Source organism: Rhamphochromis longiceps, linkage group LG20 (assembly GCF_057381845.1).
Source record: "Rhamphochromis longiceps isolate RC_006_pf linkage group LG20, R_longiceps_female_GT1.1, whole genome shotgun sequence".
Taxonomy (NCBI): Eukaryota; Metazoa; Chordata; class Actinopteri; order Cichliformes; family Cichlidae; genus Rhamphochromis; species Rhamphochromis longiceps.
In genome coordinates this window covers 15,192,577-15,215,933 of record NC_140576.1, presented here as the reverse complement: position 1 = coordinate 15,215,933, position 23,357 = coordinate 15,192,577, and the positions used below count along the sequence as shown (strand labels likewise).

Below are 23,357 nucleotides of genomic sequence, written 5' to 3'. Positions count from 1 at the left end.
AACAGAATATTTTTTAACATTTAATAGTCACAATATCAAAGGCTGCACCACATGCAAACAAAAAATGAATAAATAAATTAGTACATAGTCTAACCTGAATTTTCCAGTTAATATTCAAAATCATATTCTGTTAATTATGTGTATATTTTTCATTTTCAAAACCTATTCTGCCTACCTACAATACTGCCTACTACTGCCATCAAGATAATTTAGACTAAGAGGCAAATATTCATATATTTAGCAAAATATTTCCTCAGTTACATCGAGAATAGTTGTAACAATGTGTGAAGAAATGGACCGAAAGGGGTTTTTTTTGTTTGTTTTGTATTTATGTTTTTTTAAATATGTATCTTGGAAAGTATAAAAGCTAAAAAATTAACAGTAATCATTATGTATGTTCAACAGTTGACATAAAAACTGTCGAAGGTTTAACAGAAGATGTTCTAAAAAATTTCATAATTTGAGACAAGTGACCCAGGTCTCCATAACAAAAAATACACTAATTTGTACCAGAAACTGATTCGTGCTGAGTGTAAGAAAAACCAGTGAAAATTGTAGGCTTTTCTCTAAAAGACTTTTTCATCTTCAAACATGGTTTCAGATTTCGATGTTCCAAACAATGGCCTGAAAGGGGCTCAATGTATAAAGGAAAATTTCACAGCACTTGTTTTACATGTTCAAACTTTGTGCAATAGAATGTTTATGTGAAATGGACAAGTTGAAGGAGAAATTTGGCTGATGTGAGATGGAATGACCCGCTTCTAAAAAATCTGATATTTCTCTAAGATGATGTTTGGTTTTCCTGATGATTACTGTATTTGCTGTTCCCTAAAGCAGCCTTTGTATTTAAGGACATAATGCTCTTACATATCAGAATTACTGAAAAAGGTTGATATTCAACTTTATTGAATTTATGTTTTATCAATAGTTGACCAATTTCACATTCTTATGGACGGTATGTTCTACCGTTGATATGTTTAAACATTTTTTCAATTTCGCAGCATCATAGTGAGTTTAAATTGAAAAGGGTATTGTATATGAAATCAGAGCACTTTTGTGTTAGTTTTCTTTTAGCCTAAGATAATATTTGTAACTTTGGCGCGTATGCTGCTCATTTCCTTTTTGGTGGGCGAAGCCACGGCTATATAAAGCCCAGCACATCGTTTGTCTGTCTCACTCTCAAGTCATGAGCTGTGGTGATGATGTGGTTCCTGCTCCTGTTTCTTCACATCGCTCACGTTGAGCTGGTGATCTCACAAGGTAAGTTTAGTTTCTTTAATTCTGGATGTTATTAATAGTAATAAATATTATTATGAATTTGAATTACGAATGAGTCTTTAAAATGTCTTTGAAATTTACGGGAAAAAAACTATAGAAATTAATAATTAATAAATAAATTAATTGATAATTAGTATACAATATTAATACTTTAAAAGAGTTAGAATGTAGATTTCAAACAAAGAAAACAATCAGTGTTATTTGTTTACACTCGCTACAATATCTTTCAAAGCTTAATGTAAAAATTGGTCTTTTTTGTGGGGCTAAACATAAAATACAGAATGGCAAAAATTCACAACCGCTAAAAGCTTCCATTGCTAAATCTATGTATGTTTCTATTTATAAAGACGTATAAACAAACATAGTGGGAAGCATGGCGGTGAAAGAAAATACCGGGTTCCAATCTAGTCTGGCGTCCACTTTAAGCTTTTTTTTTTATTGTGATTTTTGCAAAATCCTTTCTGTGTGGAGCTGGCACAGCCACCTGTGTCTGCATGGGTTATCTCTGGGTACTCTGACTTCCTCTCACAGTCCAAACACATACATGCAGTAGGTTAATTGGTAAATCTAAATTAACTGTGTGTGTAATGTAAACACGAGTTTCTCCATATGTTAACAGATTGGTGACCTGTCCAGGGTGTTATCTGCCTCTTTCCCCATGACAGCTGGATTCCGACCGCCCAGAAATTTTATAAGCAGAATTGTTTGGATTAAGACTTAATGGATTCATAATAATAATAATAATAATAATAATAATAATAATAATAATAATAATAATAATAATAATAATAATAATGATACACAAAAACAATGTGTTTAGAAATATCTTGCTAAATATATTACAATAATAAAGTAAAACGTAAAGGCATACAAAACAAAAAATTATTATTATTATTATTTTTACTTGTATTCAGATGTTATGGCACAAACAAAGGTTTAAAATTTTATCCTTTGCAGTTCCCAAAAGTAAGTCATGAAACAAATCATAATTCTTATAATAATACTTTGCTGTATAAACCTTGTATGTTCCTAGCTGAGGACAAACTGATTCTAAAAAACAAAGGAGGCTACCCATGTGAAGGCTACCTTGAAGTCTACCATAACAACATATGGGGTTATGTTGGGGATACACACTGGAGCAACAACACTGAAAAAGTGGTTTGTAAGAGCACTCACTGTGGGGAACCTGTGGAGAACCCAGTAATAGATACTGTTAAGCCTTCTGAAGACAGACCGATCTGGCTCAATGAACTGAAGTGTGAAGGACACGAGAGCGCTCTGTGGGAATGTAAACATCCTGGTTGGAACTACAGCCATTACCCAAAGCTCACAGTGAAAAAAATTACATGTTCAAGTAAGTTTTTCAGATTTTTGTTTCTGTTGTTTTTTTGTTGTTGTTGGTGGGCTTTTTTAGTGAGCTCAGTGACAATGACTCTTAGCTAAAGGTTGTTAAGGTACATTAACTATATTGGAAATGACTTGATAAGATCGATTGTGATGTTTGTTGGTTTTTTGTCTGTGTTTGTATTTGGCTGGTTTATGATTGTGCTCTTCAAGGTAATATCACAATAAGCCTGAATGGACCCAAATGTGCTGGAGCTGTCCAGTACTCCATTGATGGCAAATCGGGTTACTTTTGTAAAGACAGATTGGGTAAGAGTGTGATTCATTCATGTATACATTTGTAGGTTCTTTTCTAAATGTTAACTGTACATAACTTCAGAGGAGAAACAAAGATAACTTTTTCTCAGTAAAATGCAAATGCAGTAAACAATACACAGCAACTTAGAGACAGCGTTTAAGATCAGCGTAATGCAATTATGGTTAAATAAATTCTAAACTAATGTCAGATAGTTTTAAATTTTAATTGACTCATATTTTCCAATAATGGTTGTAATTAAGTTACTTATTAAAATATCATTCAGTGAAGATTTTCACTAAGACAAATAATGATGATATATTTAATGTATAATCCCAATCGAAAATAAAAATGAAGATACTTAAGGAAAGTTACTTTTCACCATTGATACTTTTATATTCAAACACTATAGTCGCAGAATTAGAAGCTTCAACATTGTCTTGTTAAGCCTGAAATACTAAAGTATCACACTAAAGACAATCTCTTTGTGCTAAATTATCAGATTCATGCTACTATCAAATATCTTCTGTGTTTCAAAGGACAGAAGAGTTCCACTACTGTGAAAGATTCTTCTTGTTATTTAATGGTGTACTACTTCGATCACATTTTAAAATGTTGTACACTATTTTTGATTAACAAAGAATATATAATTCCTCTCTCTTAAAGAAAAAAAAGAAGCCGATCTTCTGTGTAAATATCTCGGGTGTGGTGAATTCAAAGAAATTCTTACCTTAAAATGGATGGATAGTGAAAGAAGCTCATCAAAGATGGAGCTCGATTGTTCAGCCTTTCAAAATGCAGACCCAGATCATCTGTGGCAGTGTGTGAATGGCAAACAGGACAATTCAGCATCATGCAAACCTGTTTCTGTCATATGTGAAGGTAACACACAGACACACACACACACTTACACATTATGTAAACCGATTTTAAAGCTGTGATAAAAACTGTTAAATATTAAATATGGTGGTGAATTCAGAAAGTGTTTTTATGAACAGGTCATACGAGATTGCAGCTCAAAGGAAATCCGTCAAATGTGTGTTCTGGGCAGCTGGAGAAAGAAGAAAATAACAACTGGGTACCTGTTCAACAGGACAACTTTGATTTTGATGTGTGCCAGCAAATGCACTGCGGTAACTCTCTCAGCCCAAACAACAGCACAAACAAAAACCTTAATGTGACATGCACAGGTAATTCAACACATCTATATTCCAACACAAACAACTTCCAAGCAAACACTTCACACTGTGAAACTGCTCTCTCTCTCTCTCTCTCTCTCTCTCTCTCTCTCAGATGAAGTTAAAGTAGTTCTGAAGCACTCTGGCAAAGACAGCAAGTGCTATGGTACAGTTAATATTGAAGTGAATGATTCAGTTAATCCTGTGTGTGCCTCCACCTGGACTAAAACTGAAGCTGAATTGGTCTGCAAGGAGCTTGGATGTGGGGAAGTGAGTTTTCAAGTTTAGTCACCATAAGTTACCTGTTGTTCTGATACATGGATACTGAGCGTTCATGTATCAGAAACTGTCCATACAGCAGTGCTACTGGATTTATTGTGATAAGTGTACTAACGTGCACCATTAATACTGGATGATTATCAATGAAATAACATAAACTCATAAATGCTTTGTTCTAGCTGATTTATACTGAAGAACATCAGAATTCAAGAGGGATAATGGACCATGTGAGCTGCAAAGGCAATGAGTCCTCACTGTGGCACTGTCAGGCTCAGCATGGCAAGAACATCCAGTGTTCAAAACAACCTTATGTGGTGTGTTCAGGTGAGATACAGCAGTGGAAATGTACAGAGTGGCTGCTGATGGCCTTTGTCTGCTTTTATAATGGGATTTTAAATCCTGCAATAAATTCTATGTCGAGAGAGAAAATGAGTTACTTCATTCAGTGAAATTGTGACATTGTTAAATTCTGATTATATTTTCCCAAAATGTGTTCAGTAAGAGTTTAATTTAATGTATTTATTCTTTTTGTGTTTCGTGGCTGATAAATCTCTTATTGTCGTGGTACAGACAGTGTGGAGGTGAAACTGGCAGATGGTCCTGGAAGATGTGCTGGAAGATTGGAGATAAAGCATGAGGGCCAGTGGAAGAAAGTTCCTGTAAAAGGATGGACAGACGCTCAATCAGCAGCTGTCTGCAAACAACTGCAATGTGGGGAAAAAGGCAAAACTGAAAAATTCAGTCAGGGTTCTGGTAGCTTCCTGTCAATAACGTGTCCGAGAAATAAGAAGATATCAAAGATATCTGAGTGTTTAACAGAAAACTCAAACAACCAATTTTCGGATCGGGAAGCGGAAGCAGCTGGAATCACCTGTGAGGGTGAGTGTTATTTTTTTTATTTCTCTGCCCTTCAGTGACATCAACCAGAAAAACAATTTCCTTCCTTAAAGGAAGGCTTTATGTCTATATCTTTGGTCTTTTAGTTGCTGAACAAGTCACAGATGATATTGGTGAAGATGGATCAAGACAGGAAAAGCTGCAGACACACTAAAATATGATAAATTGTTAAAACCAGGAAAACAAAATTTTCGTTCATCAATGTCAGTCAGAAGAAAAGCTCAGCTTAGTTAACTTCACTTTTTATTCCTACAGCTCCTTCAGGCTCAAAAGTCCTTCCATGCCTACAATTTAATTTTCATTGTTCATTCCATTTTAACATTTTTTTTCTTTAAAATACTTGACTGTTTACACAAATATTTAATTAAAAGATTATTTTGGCACAGTTACATGCTTAGTAATGAAAGTCTTACAGACAATGCTAATTTTTACCTATAAATAGAGATAAAACTAAGCACATTTTAACCTTATAAACGTTAAATTGGCCAAAAATTAAATTCGCCAGTAAAAAACAGTTGATTCAGAATGCTGCAGCACAAGTACTGACATAGACTAACAGTAGAGAGCAGATTTGTGATTTATTGGCTTCTCTTCATTGGATCCCTAGAACAAATTCCCTCTCAGACTACAGACTACTTATGGTTCCTAAAAGTGGAATAGAAGGCAGAGCTTTCAGCTTTCAGGCCCCTCTTCCTCTGGAATTACTTCCCAGTTTGGATTTGGTAGGCAGGCACCTTGTCTACATTTAAGATTAGGCTTCAAACCTTCCTTTTTGATAAAGCTTATAATTAGTGTTCAATAAGGTGACCCCGAATAATCACTTAGTTATGCTGGAATAAGCCCAGACTGTGGTATATCTCCATTCAGCTTCTTTCACCAAGTATGTATTTATGCACCACTTTCCTATTTTTGTGTCTATGTCTTTGTGAACCACTGACCTTTCAACAGGTAGACGACCTGCACAGCCACTTACTGTATATCATGTTTCTCTCTTTGTGTCCATCAGGTCACAAGGTGGTGTTTTTAAGTGGAACCTGTTCTGGTCATGTGGGGATAGAGCATGGCAGAGAAATCTACTGGCTCTCTGGGTCTAAAGAGACATGGAACCAAGAGTCTGCAGACACAGTGTGTCAGCAGATGCATTGTGGGAACGCTTCCAGGTTTTCTTTCAATTCTAGGGCTGATATGATTAATAAAGTTTGGAAAAACTCTTTTAGCTGCTCATCCAGAAAAAAGTCTCTTTTTGAGTGTAACCAAACTACACCTCTGCCTCCTGACCACCATAATTCTACTGCTTATGTGAAATGTTCAGGTAATGTGAAATATGAAGGAGTTAAAGTATAAAACTAAGAATAAGGTCAATATGGAATTGATTTATTGTGTCACTAGTTGTAATGTGATCCACTCAGAGGACACAATTTATTTATAACAGACTTTACCTTTTAATGTCCATAGATGTACATTCACCTCCTTGTTTTCTCTCAATCAAATTTCTACTATTTTCTATTTTTTCTGAAACCTAGCTTGGTCTAAGAAGTTGTGAAATATCTGCTGATACTAGTTTCCTCTTAAATTTAACTTTTTCATGTCACAACAGGAAATATTGAGATGAGGTTGACGAACAGCTGCTGGGGAAAAGTCAGGATTCGTGTAGAAGAGAAGGAAGGAGATATGTGTGGAGACACCTGGACAGAAGACAAGTCTGTGAAGCTGTGTGAAAAGCTGAACTGTGGGACGCCCATAAAAGCCCACAACAGTCCCAAAGATGGTGATATCCTCTTTAAGAGTTTACACCCGACAAATCAGACTACTGACCTGACACAGAGCATCTTTGTCAAAAACCAGGACAATGATAAGTCCTGTAAACAAAAACCAGCCTATGTTGTTTGCTCAGGTAATTAATTGTTTTTTTTAAAAAAACTATTTTTAGATTGCAAACATATAATAAATGTTGTGACTTTCCTTGGCAGAATGTTTCATTTTCAACTAATTTGCCTCCTTTGGAAAAAATTGCCAGTTTTATTGTTGCAGTTTATTGGATTGTTGAATTTTTGTCACTAAGTTACAGGATACCAGAATTTAAAAAACAAAAAGAGACTGATTTTTGCTTTAACATGAATCTGTTTTTAAATATTCCTTCAAATCCTTTTTGTGTTAAAGAAGCAAATTTGAATTTTTCTGAAGTTACCTTTTCATCTTTTCACTACGACTATGATGGATAATTAAAAATAAAGTGACAACATTACTAATTTGTTTCAGGTAGTGTCAAGCCCAGATTTAGCATTCCCAGTTACAAATGCTTTGGAAACGTAGAGGTGGAGTATGAGGGGAAGTGGATCCCTGTGTGCGAGGATGCTCTCAAAGACACTAACAATGGAAACACCATCTGTCAGGAGCTTAAATGTGGTGATGCTGTCGAGACTCTTCCCTACTTTGGACCTGCACCAGCAGATAAATTAGCCATTTCAAACCTAAACTGCACTGCAAATGCTAACAGTCCATTATCTGCATGCAGCAGTATTACTGCTTCTACAGCTGCCTGCAAACACAGTGGCCTCCGATGCTCTGGTGTGTATAATGATCTTTGTGTCAGCAGTTTCTGAATTATTCTTTGCTCCTTCAGCCTAATTTTAAAATAAAGGCTTTGAAACTGAATTGAAATTGAAACAAACTGAGACTAGTTTGTATTTCAGAAAAATGTTGAGATAAAAATAATGCTGCTTTCAAACTTTGACATGCTCGCCTTCAAAGGTTACTTTTAGTGAAATAAAGGGTAGAATATTAACATCCTCACCTCCATTAATGATATTTGTTCTACTCAGTTTTACTCTTTTCTTTTCTGCTTGTTGTCCATGTCACCAGTACGGCTCTGCCACACAGTCTGACTCACTTAATGTCTGGAATCAGCTGGAAACAGCTGGCCTGTGCAGTCTGATGGTTATAGAAATATCGCTGCCATCAGTTGTCATCTCTTTGTTATCACTCTATAAAATCATTTTATTTACACAGCAGTCAGAAGGGTAGCTAAACTTCAAAAGTGTAAAACTTTAAGTTGATGCAGGATCATAATGTCATTTCTGTGTGCAGAGTGTGTTATTTATATCATTCAGATCCTGTTGGTTACATCATGTTTTGTGAACTTTTTATTTCTCTTGTCTGTCTCAGAATGGAGGACGATGGTACCTGACAAAAAGGCCTGTAGTGGAACAGTGTTGGTTCACTGGAGACAGGGACTCAGTGCTGTTTCCAGAGAAAACTTCAATGAAACTGAGAAGGAAAAGCTTTGCCAGAATATGGACTGTGGTGGATACAAATCAACAAATAAAATCCACCCCCAAACAATTGAAATAGATTCTTTTTGGAACAAAAGCTTCAGCTGTGGTGAAAATCCAGGAAGCATTTGGGAATGTGAAAATAAATCCACACCCTCAAGGAAGGAGCCCGTCTTTATTGAATGCAAAAGTAAGATTTATATCAGCAGGACTGATCTTAAATGATCACAGACTTTTTACATTTGCACTGGAAACACTGAAGAGTGAAACAAGACACTCGGAGTGTGAAGGAGAATTATTCCAGATACACTGGATAAAGTAACAAACCAAAGCTAAAAGTGTTAAATGAACTATTTGATTATGGACTTGTGCTTCATATTTTGACTTTGCAGTGCAGAGAAGATTAACTGATCATTTCTACCTCAGTGCTTTATGTCTTTATCAATACTTGACTGCAGTGTTTATTGCTTTCCTTCCCAGAGGAGCCCAGTGTCAGCATTTCACAGGGCTGCCGTGGGGAAGTGAGGATAGATGGCGTTCCAGTGTGTGCTAGTAACTGGGATCTATCCTACGCACACAAAGTTTGCCAAGAAAAGCTTTGTGGCAATGCTGTCTTGATTGAATCCAAAGCTTCATCAAAGGGTTCAGGTAACATTTACCATGTCAGCTGTGAAAAGTACCATTCCATCATTGGCCAGTGCAGGAGGACTAAAGGAAAGTGTGACACAAATGTGGTGTTCATTACTTGTAGTGGTAAGTGTGAGTCCATACACCTCTCTTTCCATAAACTCATCCCTATATACAGTACATACATGTATGTCCTCTCTTAATTATGGTAGTATTTTAATTCATTATCTTGGGGTAATTGTTACAGGTTTTTGTTTTTTGCAAAAGGAAACATGACAACGACATTCTCAAATTGCTTATGCCACTGTTAAGGAACTTATTCCAGTTTCTGTAACAATGACCATTTGGCTTGTTCATTAGAAAAGTAATCTCAGAAATTAAAAAAATGTACAAATTATTTTTGTTCATTTTTTAAACACATTATGAACGCAAGCAGATCATCTCTAACATCATATTTGCCAGACAGAAGTGGATGAGCTTGTTTCCTTCTTTAAACACAGTTTCTTTGCTTTTACAGAAAGTGTAAAGTTCCGCACCGCTGAAAAACATGGAGGTGTCCTTTATGTCATTTATCGAGATAAGTGGGAAAGAGTATGTCCATTTAATCGTTCCGCAGTGTTAGAGAGAAAGCTCTGTGAAGAGATTAAGAAAGAAAACCATAGCGGCTCTACGGAAGACAAACAGGTAAATCTTTACATTCTGTTTCTTGAAACCGGTCACTAATCTTTCTCGTATGCTACAAACCAATATCATGGACAGTTTCCTGGCTCTGTGTCTCAGTTTATTTAAATCTAATAATGAAGAATGGAATGTGATTTTTATATTATTTAGGTTTATGAAATGGAAAGAAATGTATGGGAGGTTTAGCTGACTAAATACAAAATGCTCAAAGATTTTTAAGTTAAAAACTTACTGGACACTTTGCTGACACAAAGTTGCAGAAACGTAAAAGAAATGGACTGTCCTACCTTTGGTTTGGACTTGTAGTGACTTCTTTTGCTGTGTGTTGCTTTGATGCTTCAGTCAGGCCTGCTTTTTACTGCCAGAGATATTTTAGTGTTTTTTGTTCTGGCTGTATCACTAAATGTGAAAAAGTTTAAATTTGATTCAAGATAAACTTAGAAACAACACTGGAGTTCACTGATGTTACCATGGACATCAAGCGCTCTGTCAAACAACGTTCCTGTGAAAAAGTTTCTCCAGCTACAATCATTTGTCCCGGTAAGAGAATTCATGAATCCTTTCTTAATATCTTCTATTGGTTTCAGAAATATTCCTTCACATGTTTTGCAGAGAAGAGACTTTTTTTAAAATCTGTAACTCTGAGCTTACTTACCTTGAGGTGGTGCAGATAAACATGATGAACCAACTACAGCTCTCACTGTGACTGGATCCAGAAACACCTAAGTGGCTTTGCTTTATTTCAGGCTATGTGAAACCGACTCCCACGCCAACATCACCCTCACCACCCCCACCACCCTCACCAACCTCACCACCTCCTTCTACATCCATAGCACCTATTATCGTGGGTGTGGGATTTCTTCTTGTTGTAATAATTTTGATTTCTGTATTTATACGATTTTGTGTCAAGAGAGCCAGGAAGTCCAAAGTTTCATGTGAGTATATTTATTACATGGCTTGTTTCTCTTTTAACAAATTACCTTAGAACGTATCAAAAACTAAACTGAACATGAGATCCATCCTCATCATCCAAGTTTAAAGAAAAAGGCGTTGGAGGCTTTTTGCCACAAGAGGGCAGTCTTTCAGCATACTGACTGAATTCTGACTCCAGACAGCATTTTAAATAACACAGTCACTGTTGCTGACTGAACAAGCAGCACATTAGCAAAGTCGAAGATTGCTTACTTGATTGAAAATGTACATACAAAACGTGTAGAATTACCCAAACCTGTGCGTGTGTTGCGATTTTCCTTGTCTTGTGTTGTACCCTGGTACACTGGTACATCACTGGTTCAATAGCACAGTGCATTGGTTAGACAGCTGTAGTTATGTACTCTATCAGTAAATGTGTAATACATTAATCTTTCAGCAAAAATGCTGCCTGGGAAAGAACTGGAGTTTGAAAGTGGGGAATATGAGGATGTCATAGACAAAGAAAATGAGATGGAAGACCTCAGTCATGGTAGTGTGTCATTTATTCATTCATTTGTTTATTGATTGATTGATTATTTTGTTCATTCATTCAGTTTTTTCATATTCGTGTTATTAATCCTAATCAAAGTCTAGATTTTAGTGTCATTTAAACATAACTAAAACTCATTATTTGTATTGTGGTAATGATGTGGTAATTTAAGAAGCAGTAATACCTAAAACACTGTTATACTTTACACTGATAATATTAATCATTATTACATATTAATACACCAATTGAAGTTATGTCTACTTAATTGCACTATATCATCAACTTGAGAGGTTCTGGCTATAGAAATGAAAACCTTACCTGAATTAAATTTGGCTTTACTTTTTGATGTTGTCTTCTTGCCTTGAGCTACTGCTTCTCCCTGATGTCCACTTAAAGGTGCACAATTTCCCTTTCAGCGTGGGCCTAAACAGAGATATAAAACAGATTTCAAATTACTGCACTAGTCAAGGTTCCGTTTTCATTAAAAATATGCACATATCTGAGATGTGGGCGTTTTGGGGGAAACTTTTTTTGTGTTCTCATGTTATTTTTCATTCAGGAGTCAGATCAGAGGCGGAAATGATCTCAGAGAAAGATGGGCAAAGTGTTTCCTCTTTACCTTATGAGGATATTGAAGCAGATGAGGCTCGACCCCTGACCTTCTCAGGCACGACTGCTCCTGCTGCCCGAGACATCAACGTTCATGAAGGTGTCCATAATGAAAGTACTAGCACTATCACAGTGTTTTGACTAATCAATGTTTAAAATTTGCAATCTGATTTTCTTTGTGACAGATGGGGTGACTTACGAAGAGGAAGATTCACAGGAAAGTTATGACGACATTGGTATGATTACTGAAACTGCACAGACTACACCAGAGGTTCACAACAGCTCCCAAACAATTGATGACTTAAACACAGCAGCCCCAGGATTGGTGGAGAGAGATGAGGACTACCTAGAGCCAGATGTGGATGGGTGAGCCAAATATGGCTTTAGCACCTACTTAAAAAATCAGATCATGTAAAATTTGCCTTCCTTAAATGATATTATTTTAAATGGCTAAAAGAAAATTCAATTTGACCCAAAACCTCAGTGTAAAAAGTAGCAAAATCTGTCTTTTGATAAAGTTTGGCAAAAAACTTGAAATGTATAATATATAAAAAGAATGTTAAGTACTAGTATTCTATCTTTCTATTTTTTTGTTTGTTTGTAAACCTATAATTGAATGTAAGGTTTTTATAAACATCCTTACAGTGTTTCATATGTAACATTTATTATAATTAAATCTTTTATAATTATTACATTTTTAGGTTTGAACCTTTAAGTACTTCTAGTGATGCCTCAGAGACTCAGGAATTTGGGAAATGGTTTAGATGTTGAGTATCAAACTGTATGTTATGTATGCTATATATAGTTTGATACACAGCACAATAAGCCGTTTTATCCATAAGATGTCGGTTTTAGAGTCTCTGAAGTTCTAAAACTGAAAATAAAATGTCCCATTCTTTTAGGTTGTTGACTTGTTTGTTTGTTTGTTTCTTTCTTTCTTTCTTTCTTTCTTTCTTTCTTTCTTTCTTTTTTAAAATCAATGCTTCGATTCAGAGTGTTTTGAATAAAAATTCATTATCACACAATTTAATGTTCTATGTAATAACTTAATAATTTCTCCTGGTGATCAAAGCTAGAGTCATTGCTTGCTACCAATGTTAACATGAATAAGGTCATTGCTAAGGCACTGACAGACCAGCTAGCGCTGCTATTAGAAGACCACTGAGAAGAGAGACAGCGATACAAGCAAGGGGACTAATTTGTAAGCAGTGCCCCTCATATCTCGTGTAAACATCACATCTAGCATCCCTGTCAGAGGCCTTGTTGAGGGATCATGGTGTAGCTGAAGCTGAAATAGATACAGCCTTCTCCAGACCTTCTCCAGAAAGTGATGCATATCTGTCTAATATGAAGAAATATGATAATATGATAAACCTTTACTGCAGTCTATAAAGAGTCTATAAAGTCTATAAAGGGTTTAGAGTAGTTATAAAACAGCTACCCGATCACCTGCAGAGGAATGGTTTATTCAGCCAGATTTAAAAGTCATCACAGTACAGAAAAAGCATCAGTGAAGGTCACAAATTATCAGATAGTTGACTATTATCTGTGCTTGTTCTAGTTAGCCTCAGTACTGTTGATCATAATATTTCGTTACAGAGATTAGATCATGCTGTAGGTATTAAAAGTAGTGAACTGCAGTGGTTCGAATGATACCCATCTAATAGTCTTTAATGTGTTCATTTCAATGGGGGAGTCTTCTTCATGCATAGTGGTTAATTATGAAGTTCCAAAAGTTTCTATGCTAGGACCCATTCTGGTTACATTATACATACTTCCCTAAGGCAGTTTTATTAGAGGGCATAGCATAAATTTTTATTGCTATGCAGATTGTCACTCCACCCTTTGGAGAAAGCTCATTTCCACCACTTGTATCCACAATCTTGTTCTTTCAGTCACTACCCAAAGCTTGTGACCATAGGTGACGGTAGGTACGTAGACTGACCGGTATATTGAAAGATTCGCTTTACGCTCAGCTCTCTCTTCACCACGATGGACCTGTGTGGTGTCAGCATCACTGAAGCCGCAGCACGAATCTGTCTGACCATCTCCTGCTTGCTTCTCCCCTCATCTGTGAACAAGACCCTGAGATCCTCCACTTGGGGCCGTAACTCTTCCCTTACCCGGCGTGGGCACTCCACCCTTTTCTGGTTGGGGACCATGGCCTCAGATTTGGAGGTGCTGATTCTCATTCCTACTGCTTCACACTCAGCTGCGATGGTGAGTGTGAAGTGGTCTGCCAATTCAGAGGTACCCCCCCCCCCCCCCCCCCCCGATCTCCAGGAAACATTGTAGAGGCATGTCAACCAAGACAGCCATACACATCCAGAGTCTTCAGGAATTTAGGGCAAACTTCGTCCGGATGATCTGATATCCTCGTATCGGTGTTGTTCCCACATCATCATAATAAATGTTGTTCCAGATTCAACATTGCAAGTGACCAGTCACATTGTTGTGACGTCCCCCTTTTGTGCCTTTGAAAAATACCGCCTTAAAAAAATCTAATTCACTTGCGAGAAGAGAAACCGCTTCTGTCCGCAGATCCAGGAACTTGAATTCTTTGCATTTCAGGATACTTTTCTTTAATAAACAGTAAGCATTATACATCCTTACAGAGGCGGTTTCTCTTCTCGCAAGTGAAGTAGATTTGTTTTTTTTCGAGGTCGCGGATGATGTCAGGAGAAGGTGATTGGTCACTTGCAATGTTGAACCTGGAACAACATTATTTATGATGACGAGGAAACAACACCAACACGAGGATATCAGATCGTCCAACTTCGTCCACCTAAGTGGCCCTGCCACCAAGGAGTTGTTTAGCTGCCTCAGTAACCTCCCTCCCAGAGATTGATGAGTTTCCTCCTCATCCCCAAACTCTGCTTTCTCTATGGAAAACGTGAGTGGGATTAAGAAGGTCCTCAAAGTATTCCTTCCTCAGTTGAGGTCAGCAGTGCTCCCTTCGTACTATACATAGTGCAGGTATAGCACCACTTTCCCCTCCTGAGTCACCTGATAGTTTGCCAGAATCTCTTCGAGGCAGTCCAAAAGTCTTTTCTATGGCCTTTCTGAACTCCTCCCAAATTGAGCCACTGCCAGAGCTCGTGCCAGGTCTGTCCAGCATCCTCCCCTACCTGATTACTCAACACTAGATGGTGATCAGTTGACAGCTCAGCACCTCTCTTCAATCGAGTGTCCAGAACATATGGCTGCAGATCTTGATGATATAATTACAAAATAGATCATCCACCTGCAGCCTAGAGTATCCTGTTGCCATGTATACATATGGACACCCTTATGTCGAACATGCTGTTCATTTTGGAAAAACTGTGGTTTGCATAGAAGTCAAGTAACAGAACACCATTCAGGTTCAGATCTGGAAGGCCATTCTTCCCAATCATGATTCCCATGATGCACTTAGCATTTCTCTTTCTCTCACCTCTTTTCACCCACAATACGTTTATACTCTAAACCTAATTATCAGTTATTGTTAACCTCTGGGTCTCTTCCACAGCATGTTTTTTGTCCTGTCACCCCCAACCAAGAGGACTGCCCCTCCCTGACCAGGGCTGGACTGGGACAAAAAATCATTCCAGGCATTTTGACTAGAGACCGGCCCACCAGGTATTATAGGAAAAACCATAAAGCCTTTGAATGAAAACAAACGTTGTTGTGACAGTGATGTACACTGTCTTGTTGGTACATATGTATCAATCTAATAAACTTAAACCTACACCATCCTCCCTATTCTGGTATTCTAAACAGTACTTAGCCGAAACCCAAAGACTGCTTGGTTGAGTTAACTTCCTGAACTATCTACAACATATGGTGGAAACCTGAAATTAAGACAGAGAAGACTAGAGGTGAGACATGATCATTACTGAATATTAAAAATAATAAATGACAGATTTAGTGATATTTTCAGAAACTATTTATTTACCACATCAATAAACAGCATGGCAGGGCAAAATATTTTTTCTAACATGGCAACCTTTTAAAAGTGAAAGGAGACAGAAAGACAGGTGAGAAAGAATAAAACTTAACTGACTTTTTGATGGCATTTTACACAAAGTACTAATACAGTATCTAGAAAATGTGGGAAAATACTGGCATCATGTACAGTACTTTCTTCTGAAGAAATTATGTTGGGACCCTGAAAAAAACTTACTATGTACAATAATGGATTTCTATAAATTTGACATCAGATGAAAACTTTGGTTGTAAGATTCGGATAATTATTTGTTAAAAGCTAGAAATTTTAAATGAGAATAAGAAAGAAAAGTATTTCTTTGTGCCCCCTTTCCCTGTTAATGCTCTACCTGGCCCCCTGGCAAAACTTTGCTAGACCCGCCCCTGCACAGTTACCAGCTGTCAGCTACATAGAAAAGGATCCTGGTGTAAGTTGTCTCTCAGAAACAGTTCATAGCTTTCCTTCAACCCATTCATGTCACCTAAAAGGTAAACCTGTTTCTCCATCACCTGTTCAGCTCTGATGATTCAGTAAGAACATCTCCTGGTTTCATCTTCATGTTTCCCTCTCACCAGATAACCAAACAAACATCAGCTGATACTAGAAAGTAATATTAAATAAATTCTAACAACAGCTTATTAAGTTTAAAGGCGCTGCTGCTGTTTAACGCGACCTCTGCTAGTTTCCTTTTTCTAGCGCAAAGCGGGAGATAAACAAGCAAGAGAGACGGGACTTGTGGCAGAAACGCCAATCAGCCGATCATTGATCAGTTTCGTGATTGAAGTAGCAGCAGGAGAGGGAGGTTTGAGAATGAGAGAAGAAGAGGCAGCTGACAGCGTAAAAGACAGAATAACTCCAGCTTTTTGTCTTTTTTTTTATTGTAGCTGAAGTACGGGACTAATCCCGTTTATTTTCAGCTCAATACGAAACGCATAATATTAACTCTGAATACCAGAGGATTCCGTTTTTTGCTGGACGGTAGGCAACTCTACTAACTAACCATATGAATAAAATAAAGTTCACCAGTAACATCATAGCACCCACCCAACTGTATAGAAACTCCGTCATGCTAGAGTACACAGTACGAGTTATTGTAACTGACTGTAAAAAGTCAGCACAACGAAAATAAACTCCACCTAAACTTGGTTTATATCTGACCCAGATAGACTGCAGGTCATAACTTCTTACCTGAAGCTCATTTCACCTGACAGTCGGACCTGCGGCCGCCTTGGGTCTCTCCACCTCCGCCTCCCCTTTCCCCCATCCACCTGCTGGCCTCCACCACTTGCTAAGTTTACTGAATCTGTGAAAGCTCCACCATAGCCACTACCAAACAATTGAGTTATTTTTACACGTCTGCCAGCATCTATCCAATCCGCCACCTTTCACTGTTTACACGGTTACGGAAAAAAAGACAACAACAAAACATTGGTCCATTTAAAACGAAAAATTACCATGCCCGATGGCCAGTCCAGCTATGTCGCTGACCCTGGTTCTGCCAGAGGTTTCTTTCTGTTAAAAAAGAATTTTTCCTTCCCACCGTAACCAAAGTGCTTGCTTTTAGGGGATCGTTTGATTGTTGGGGTTTTCTCTGTGTAATTGTTGGGTCCTTATCTTTCAATATTAATGTGAAATATGTTGAGCGACATTCAAACGATGGACTGATGTCTTCTTCATGTCACGGGGCCAAGTGGCCTGTACTGAACAGGACTCAGGTGCAGAAACCCAGAGCAGAGACAGCAGATGATGTAACAATTTATTAGGCTAAAGTGCAAAAAAGAAAACGTAGCAAAGACAAAAAAAACAATAAGACGTGGAGTTTGACGAGGTGTGGCCCGGGGAACGTGGCTAGGGTGAGGGAATGAGGCCTGAGATGCGGAGTGGAGCTGAGCAGGGAACAGTCACACTGAAGAGAGAAGATAGAGGAGTTAGCGAGGTAGTGGAGGCAGCTCTGAAGTGGCCAGTTGTAAGAGTAGCAATTCTTACTTGCAGTAGGGGACAGGGAGTGTTGAGAGGGGGGGTGATGAGAATCCAGGGGAGGCTGAGTGGCGTGGAAAGGCTGGCCTGAGATCCGGGGCTTCAGATGGAGTGTGATGGCAGGTAGTGATGGGACGTTCTGTATCGAGGCTTCGGAGCGTGTGTCGAGTAATGGAGGGGGCGTTTCCGCGAAGGCTTGCTTCATTTATGGGAGGAGCTGAAAATGATGACGTCCGAAGCCTCGCTGCCCGGCTGTACCACGTGACTGGTTCATGAAGTGGTTCGAACTTTGCCGCGAGATATGACAGCGATATAAACCCCTCAGACTTCATTCAAAAATGTGGGTGTTTGATGGAGAGTTGCGGTTAGTGAGAGTTTGGAGACCGTTTGGAGGTTTATGAGAGTGAGGAGAGAAAGTCAGGAGAGAATGGAGCCAGCTAAGAAGAGGAGGATGTCCTCCCCTGTGTGGGAACATTTTGATCTTATTCCTCCCAACAAGGTAAATTTCTACAGAAGATGTATTTCCATGATACTGATGGTGCAATACAATTTATGTTGAGCTGTCTTGACTTTTGTACAAGGTGAAGTGTTTGCTATGTGCCAGGGAGCTGGGATATAACAACAACACCTCATCCATGCTTAGGCACTACAGAGCTTTGCATGAGAATAAGGGGGACACCGATTGTGGAGCAAGACCAGGTGAGCCATCAAATGCAATGATAATATAGGATGCAGTAATGTTACTAAATGATATAACAATATTATACAACTGTTATAAGTTACGTGTGTGATATTTATATTTGTGCTTTATCTTTATTGTCTTTCCTCAGGAGAACAATCTCAAATAGATGAAGACCTGGTCAGCATGGTGATTGAGGACTCCCAGCCATTTAGCATTGTGGAGGACAAAGGATTCAAAAGATTTGTTAAATCATTAAATCCTAGCTATGTTCTCCCCACTAAAAAGGTCGTAAAAGCAGTGAAAATTTAGTTTTTACAGAATAAAATGTGAACAGGCAGGACTGAGGCCTCAGTGTGTAGCTGTCCATACCTCAACGTTACAAAAGCACAACTACTGTCCACACCCCAACCACACCTCACCTCACAGTAAATGATCATTTCCATTTCAAGCATTTCCAAATAATCATTTCCCATACTGCCACTATAAATATACACAGTATACTGCCATCACTACAATATACATGTTTTACACACTCCTTTTGTTGTTGACATTTACAGGCTGTGTGCAAAATGCCACACTCTTCAAATTCATGCCAGCTATTATTTTTACGTCCAGTAGGTGTCCTGCTAGAGCAAATGAAGCTTCATGAAGCTTCGCGTTGGGGTGAACCAATTGGATGAAAAGCTTCAGTGCTTCATGAAGCTTCATCTGCCCATCACTAATGGCAGGAGGGCAGGCAGGTGAGGCATAGAGAGATTTTCAGAATGATTGCTTGGTATCCTGAGTCCGGAGGTGGAGCATGAGCCAAGATGAATCCAGCAACTGCAGCACAAGAGAGTTAACAAGTAGATCACAGCAAGAACTTGAGGTATAAGGCCTGTTACCAACATGTGTTGATGACGAACTGGCAGTGAATGAACATCAACGTGTGGTTTAAATCCCTCTGGCTTGATTGCCTGCAATAGGCTCCAGGTGTGCAGGAGCTGGAGTTGGCCCTGCCCAGGGGCAGATCCCAGGTCAGTTCAGGAGCCTTATGGAAATTCCAGCCACCCACCGCAGACCATGACACTTCAATTTTAAACCAACATTTAGTAAGTTAATATTAATGTAACCAAATGACAGATGTATTACTTGTTAAACAAATGTGTAAGCTACTACACTATGGTGCCACTGGACCAATATATATTTAGGGTTTTTTTTTCAAACTTGTTTTGTTTTTCTTGTTGTAATCTCATGAGTTCCTATATTAACTGAGATCTTAAACATCTGCATCCACATTCAAAACCACATAAAAAACCAAAATATTTCTCAGCCTTCTCATTGGTTACTCTGTGTGTACGTGTGTTCCTGTGTGCGTAAGTTGGGTACATTTTGTGCACTGGAGGAGGGGAAGACATTATGTGTCTGTGGTTTACGTGTTTGGGGTGGATGTGGGTTCTGAGTAAACATTTTCACATGCATTTAGTGGAATCCAAAGCATGCTCAGATGACTTGAGGTAAAATTTGTTACATAAAAAAGACCAAATAAACCTCTTGTTTTAACTGTGTTTCTCAAACCTTTTCATCAAGTGTAAACCCACATCCAACCCTGCCAGATATTCTCCTTCATCAACACAACCAGGAATGTTTCAAATATATACGTTTTTGTAAACCCAATATTATTTAGCCGTCATTGACTAAGTGTGCATGAAATCTCTTTACAGACAGTTTCAAGTGTTTATAGTAGTTCATTTAAGTTGCAATGCACGCCATGCACACATAACCTTAGTCTGAAATTGTGGTCATAAATTTTTTGTACTTGTAAATCAAATGTTGAATTTGTGTACTGAGTTTTGTAACCTTGTAAACCAAAATTTCTGAAAGTTTTATGTTTATGTTTTATGTTTGTGCATCTACAAATGAGAATTTGTGTGTGTAAAAAAAGTTATGTGTTTGTAAAAAATATTTACACGAGTTACAATTTTTTTTGTTAAGGTCTGGTTGCAGATACAAAGCAAAAAACTATGTGCACTCAGGTTCCCTAATCCTAAAGTAATAATGCTATTTCTAACCACTGATATACCAAAACTTTATCCTTTCAGCAGCTACTGAAAGTTAGTGGACCTAGCTTCTATGGGATATTTATATAGAGATTTATATAGAGATCTTCCAGCTTCAAACTGTATTACCCTTCCAGGACCTGAAGCTCCGTAGAGGACCCCTCCAACAGCCAAACCCATCTGTTCTCTGATTGGATTGTTAAATTTGTGATTGACATTACATTGACCAATCAGCTTAAAGGAAGAAAAATCGGGTCAAAATTTGTACTTGTAAGTTGAAATCCACGTGCAGTGAGGAAACCTGAGCGCAAAGTTTTACACGTAGTTTTTTGCTTTGTATCTGTAACCAGACTTTAACAAAAAAAATTGAAACTCGTGTAAATGTTTTTTTGCAAAAACAAATCTTTTTTACACACAGACAAGTTCCCATCTGTAGATGCACAAACATAAAACTTTCAGATATACTACTTAGATAGGTATACCAAACAACCTGAATCTGAGCGCATGTGACTCCATCTATATCCAATTACAAGTTCTCTGCCTACATTGCTGATCACTTGCTGAGGCTCCAAAGGGGTCCTGTCTTCTTTGTCACTGGCCTTCAGAGGGTCCCCCGGCCAATGTCACTCCCCAGCCAAGCTACAGGGGTGTCCTGGCACCTCTGCCAACACAAGCCTCCATAGAATGTCCTCCAGACATGCTGACCTCAGTGTAGTGGTAACACTACACCAAAGGTGCGTAGTGTGTACAAACACACTACACACCTTTGGAGTGGAAATCGCAAGTTCAATTTCCAGCACAGTGTCCTGGCTAGACCTCCCATGCTAAAAATCAATCCTTGGAATGGCGTGACTATACCTGCAGCTGTGTATGATTGTCTAGGTGACAAATAAAGCTCGGTTTTTGTTGTTGTTTTTCACAAGGCACCAGAGGATCTCCACCACTGATGTTGACCTCCAGCTAAGTAAAGCTGAGCTGTCCCATGTCCTTCTAATTTGTCTTGCCTCCACTACTGGTTTCCTGGCCAAATTCCAAATGTTTTTGTAAAGGTTAAATTGCATCATGGGCGTTATCATTTAATATTTTCCAAACTTCATCTTATGAAATGTGGTTTTTTTTTTTCATATATATATCTTAATTTTTTTTGCAAATATGTTGTCATGTTTTTGCATCTAGTTTAAGATCTTGGCTGTCTTTTCTGGATGTGGTTGAAGAGTCCTGGTGTCTGTAATGCTGTTTAACACGATTTTGCACACAGTTTTGCTGCCATCATTATTTAGCAAAAAACAAAAACAAACCAAAAAAAAAATCATTGTCTGCTATCCTGGCTGCAGGGCATGCTCATGTGTTAATTACATATAGAATTGCTATGAAATCTGACACATTACTGAATAATAATATAACATTTTTTGAGCCACCCATAAGTTGACTCGCTGGTGTGTTTCACATGCCCCGATGCATAACCCATTGCATTTGTCTTCTTCTGAGTTCTTGAAAAAGTCGCACAGTCTTGTGGAACAGTGTGTGTTTCCATAGTGTGCATTGACCTACAACAGGGTTTGTTTGTGCACCCCGAGAGTCTTGTTTGGTGGGTAGCATGCCCTTTAATTTTGTATTCAGTTTGATACAGTAAAATTCATGAATTTACTGTTTAAGTAAATATTTAAAACACATGAAAGCATACATCTATTTTTTTTTTAAATACACACCTTTAAACACAGTTGGGAGCTGATTTTCTCCTGAGAATATATCTGAAGCAGAAGCATATGTGATCACTGTTTCCTGCCTAGATAAACGATCTGGTTTCAGAAATGCAACCCAGAGGTTTGTGGCTTTATTTCTTTTAAGCTAGTCTGGAGTTGATGGTGATACTTATGCTTCATTTCTGATCAGGTCCCTGATAAATGTGGTCAAGTTGCCTCTGTGTGAATCTTATACTTAGATGTGAGTAGAGATGGACCGATCCGATATTACGTATCGGTATCGGTCTGATACTGACCTAAATTACTGGATCGGATATCGGAGAAAAATAAAAAATGTAATCCGATCCATTAAATATCACGAAAGCACCTCATAAAACTTGCAACACGCGTAACTCACCTCAGAACGTTAGCACGTCGGAGCAGTATGCATCACGTGATAGAGCGGCTGTGGCATTTGTGACCTGTCGGTGGTCTGGATAGCATGTGGAGCTTCGCTAGCAACCCGGCATTTCATCTCCGACAAAGTTATCCCCGAGAGAAGTAAAGCAAGTGTGTAAGTCCATCTCTGAATGTTTGTAAAGCATTCCTGCGTAAAGCTTAACAAGCGACTGCCTCTTCTTGCTGCTACTTCAATCATGAAACTGCTTAATGATCAGCTGATCGGCTTTTCTGTCGCGACTCCGTCTCTCTGGTTTGTTTTTGGCCCACTTTGCACCAGAAAGAGGAAACCAGCGGCTGAACAGCAGCAGCACTTGATAAGCTGTTGTTAGAATATATTTATTATTACTTTCTACTCGAGGATCTTTTGTAGCTGACGGCTGGTAACTGTGCAGGGGCGGATCTAGCAAAGTTTAGCCAGGGGGGCCGATAGGGCATTAACAGGGAAAAGAGGGCACAAAGACATACTTTTCTTTCTTATTCTCATTTAAAATGTCTAGCTTTTAGTAAATAATTATCTGACACCCAAAGTTTTAATTTGATGTAAAATGAATAGAAGTCAATTACTGTATATAGTAACTATTAAGTCTAATATAGTACTTTTTCCTTTGGGAAGGTACCATCTGTGCAGT

General features: G+C 38.2%; 2 protein-coding genes across 3 annotated transcripts; both read left to right on the top strand.

The window, feature by feature from the left end:
• Positions 1-1,199: 1,199 nt before the first annotated feature.
• LOC146645105 (scavenger receptor cysteine-rich type 1 protein M130-like) lies at positions 1,200-12,292 on the top strand. Of its 2 annotated transcripts, none has more exons than XM_085394557.1 (19): positions 1,200-1,260; positions 2,312-2,632; positions 2,836-2,931; positions 3,584-3,799; positions 3,916-4,107; positions 4,211-4,365; positions 4,554-4,698; positions 4,945-5,253; positions 6,278-6,583; positions 6,869-7,165; positions 7,531-7,839; positions 8,437-8,733; positions 9,024-9,296; positions 9,688-9,854; positions 10,283-10,385; positions 10,598-10,786; positions 11,221-11,316; positions 11,873-12,022; positions 12,108-12,292. In XM_085394557.1, exons 1-19 carry the CDS (start codon positions 1,200-1,202, stop codon positions 12,290-12,292), a joined length of 3,867 nt encoding a protein of 1,288 aa, XP_085250683.1. The 2 variants fall into 2 exon arrangements, with proteins under 2 accessions (XP_085250683.1, XP_085250682.1); XM_085394556.1 differs by having other exon boundaries at positions 10,283-10,391.
• A 5,771-nt stretch (positions 12,293-18,063) lies between these two features.
• On the top strand, positions 18,064-19,224 carry LOC146645104 (uncharacterized). The gene is made up of 3 exons (XM_085393532.1): positions 18,064-18,362; positions 18,445-18,562; positions 18,694-19,224. Exons 1-3 carry the CDS (start codon positions 18,261-18,263, stop codon positions 18,852-18,854), a joined length of 381 nt encoding a protein of 126 aa, XP_085249658.1. The 5' UTR covers positions 18,064-18,260; the 3' UTR covers positions 18,855-19,224.
• The last annotated feature ends 4,133 nt before the right edge of the window (positions 19,225-23,357 follow it).

Excerpts from the sequence above, each read along its gene's own strand:
- LOC146645105 (XM_085394556.1), top strand. The coding sequence starts at position 1,200 with ATGATGTGGTTCCTGCTCCTGTTTCTTCACATCGCTCACGTTGAGCTG. Across the intron at positions 4,108-4,210 it reads CCTTAATGTGACATGCACAG|ATGAAGTTAAAGTAGTTCTG; the intron begins GTAATTCAACAC and ends TCTCTCTCTCAG. Across the intron at positions 8,734-9,023 it reads CGTCTTTATTGAATGCAAAA|AGGAGCCCAGTGTCAGCATT; the intron begins GTAAGATTTATA and ends TTTCCTTCCCAG.
- LOC146645104 (XM_085393532.1), top strand. The coding sequence starts at position 18,261 with ATGAGAGTGAGGAGAGAAAGTCAGGAGAGAATGGAGCCAGCTAAGAAG. Across the intron at positions 18,363-18,444 it reads ATCTTATTCCTCCCAACAAG|GTGAAGTGTTTGCTATGTGC; the intron begins GTAAATTTCTAC and ends CTTTTGTACAAG. Across the intron at positions 18,563-18,693 it reads CGATTGTGGAGCAAGACCAG|GAGAACAATCTCAAATAGAT; the intron begins GTGAGCCATCAA and ends GTCTTTCCTCAG.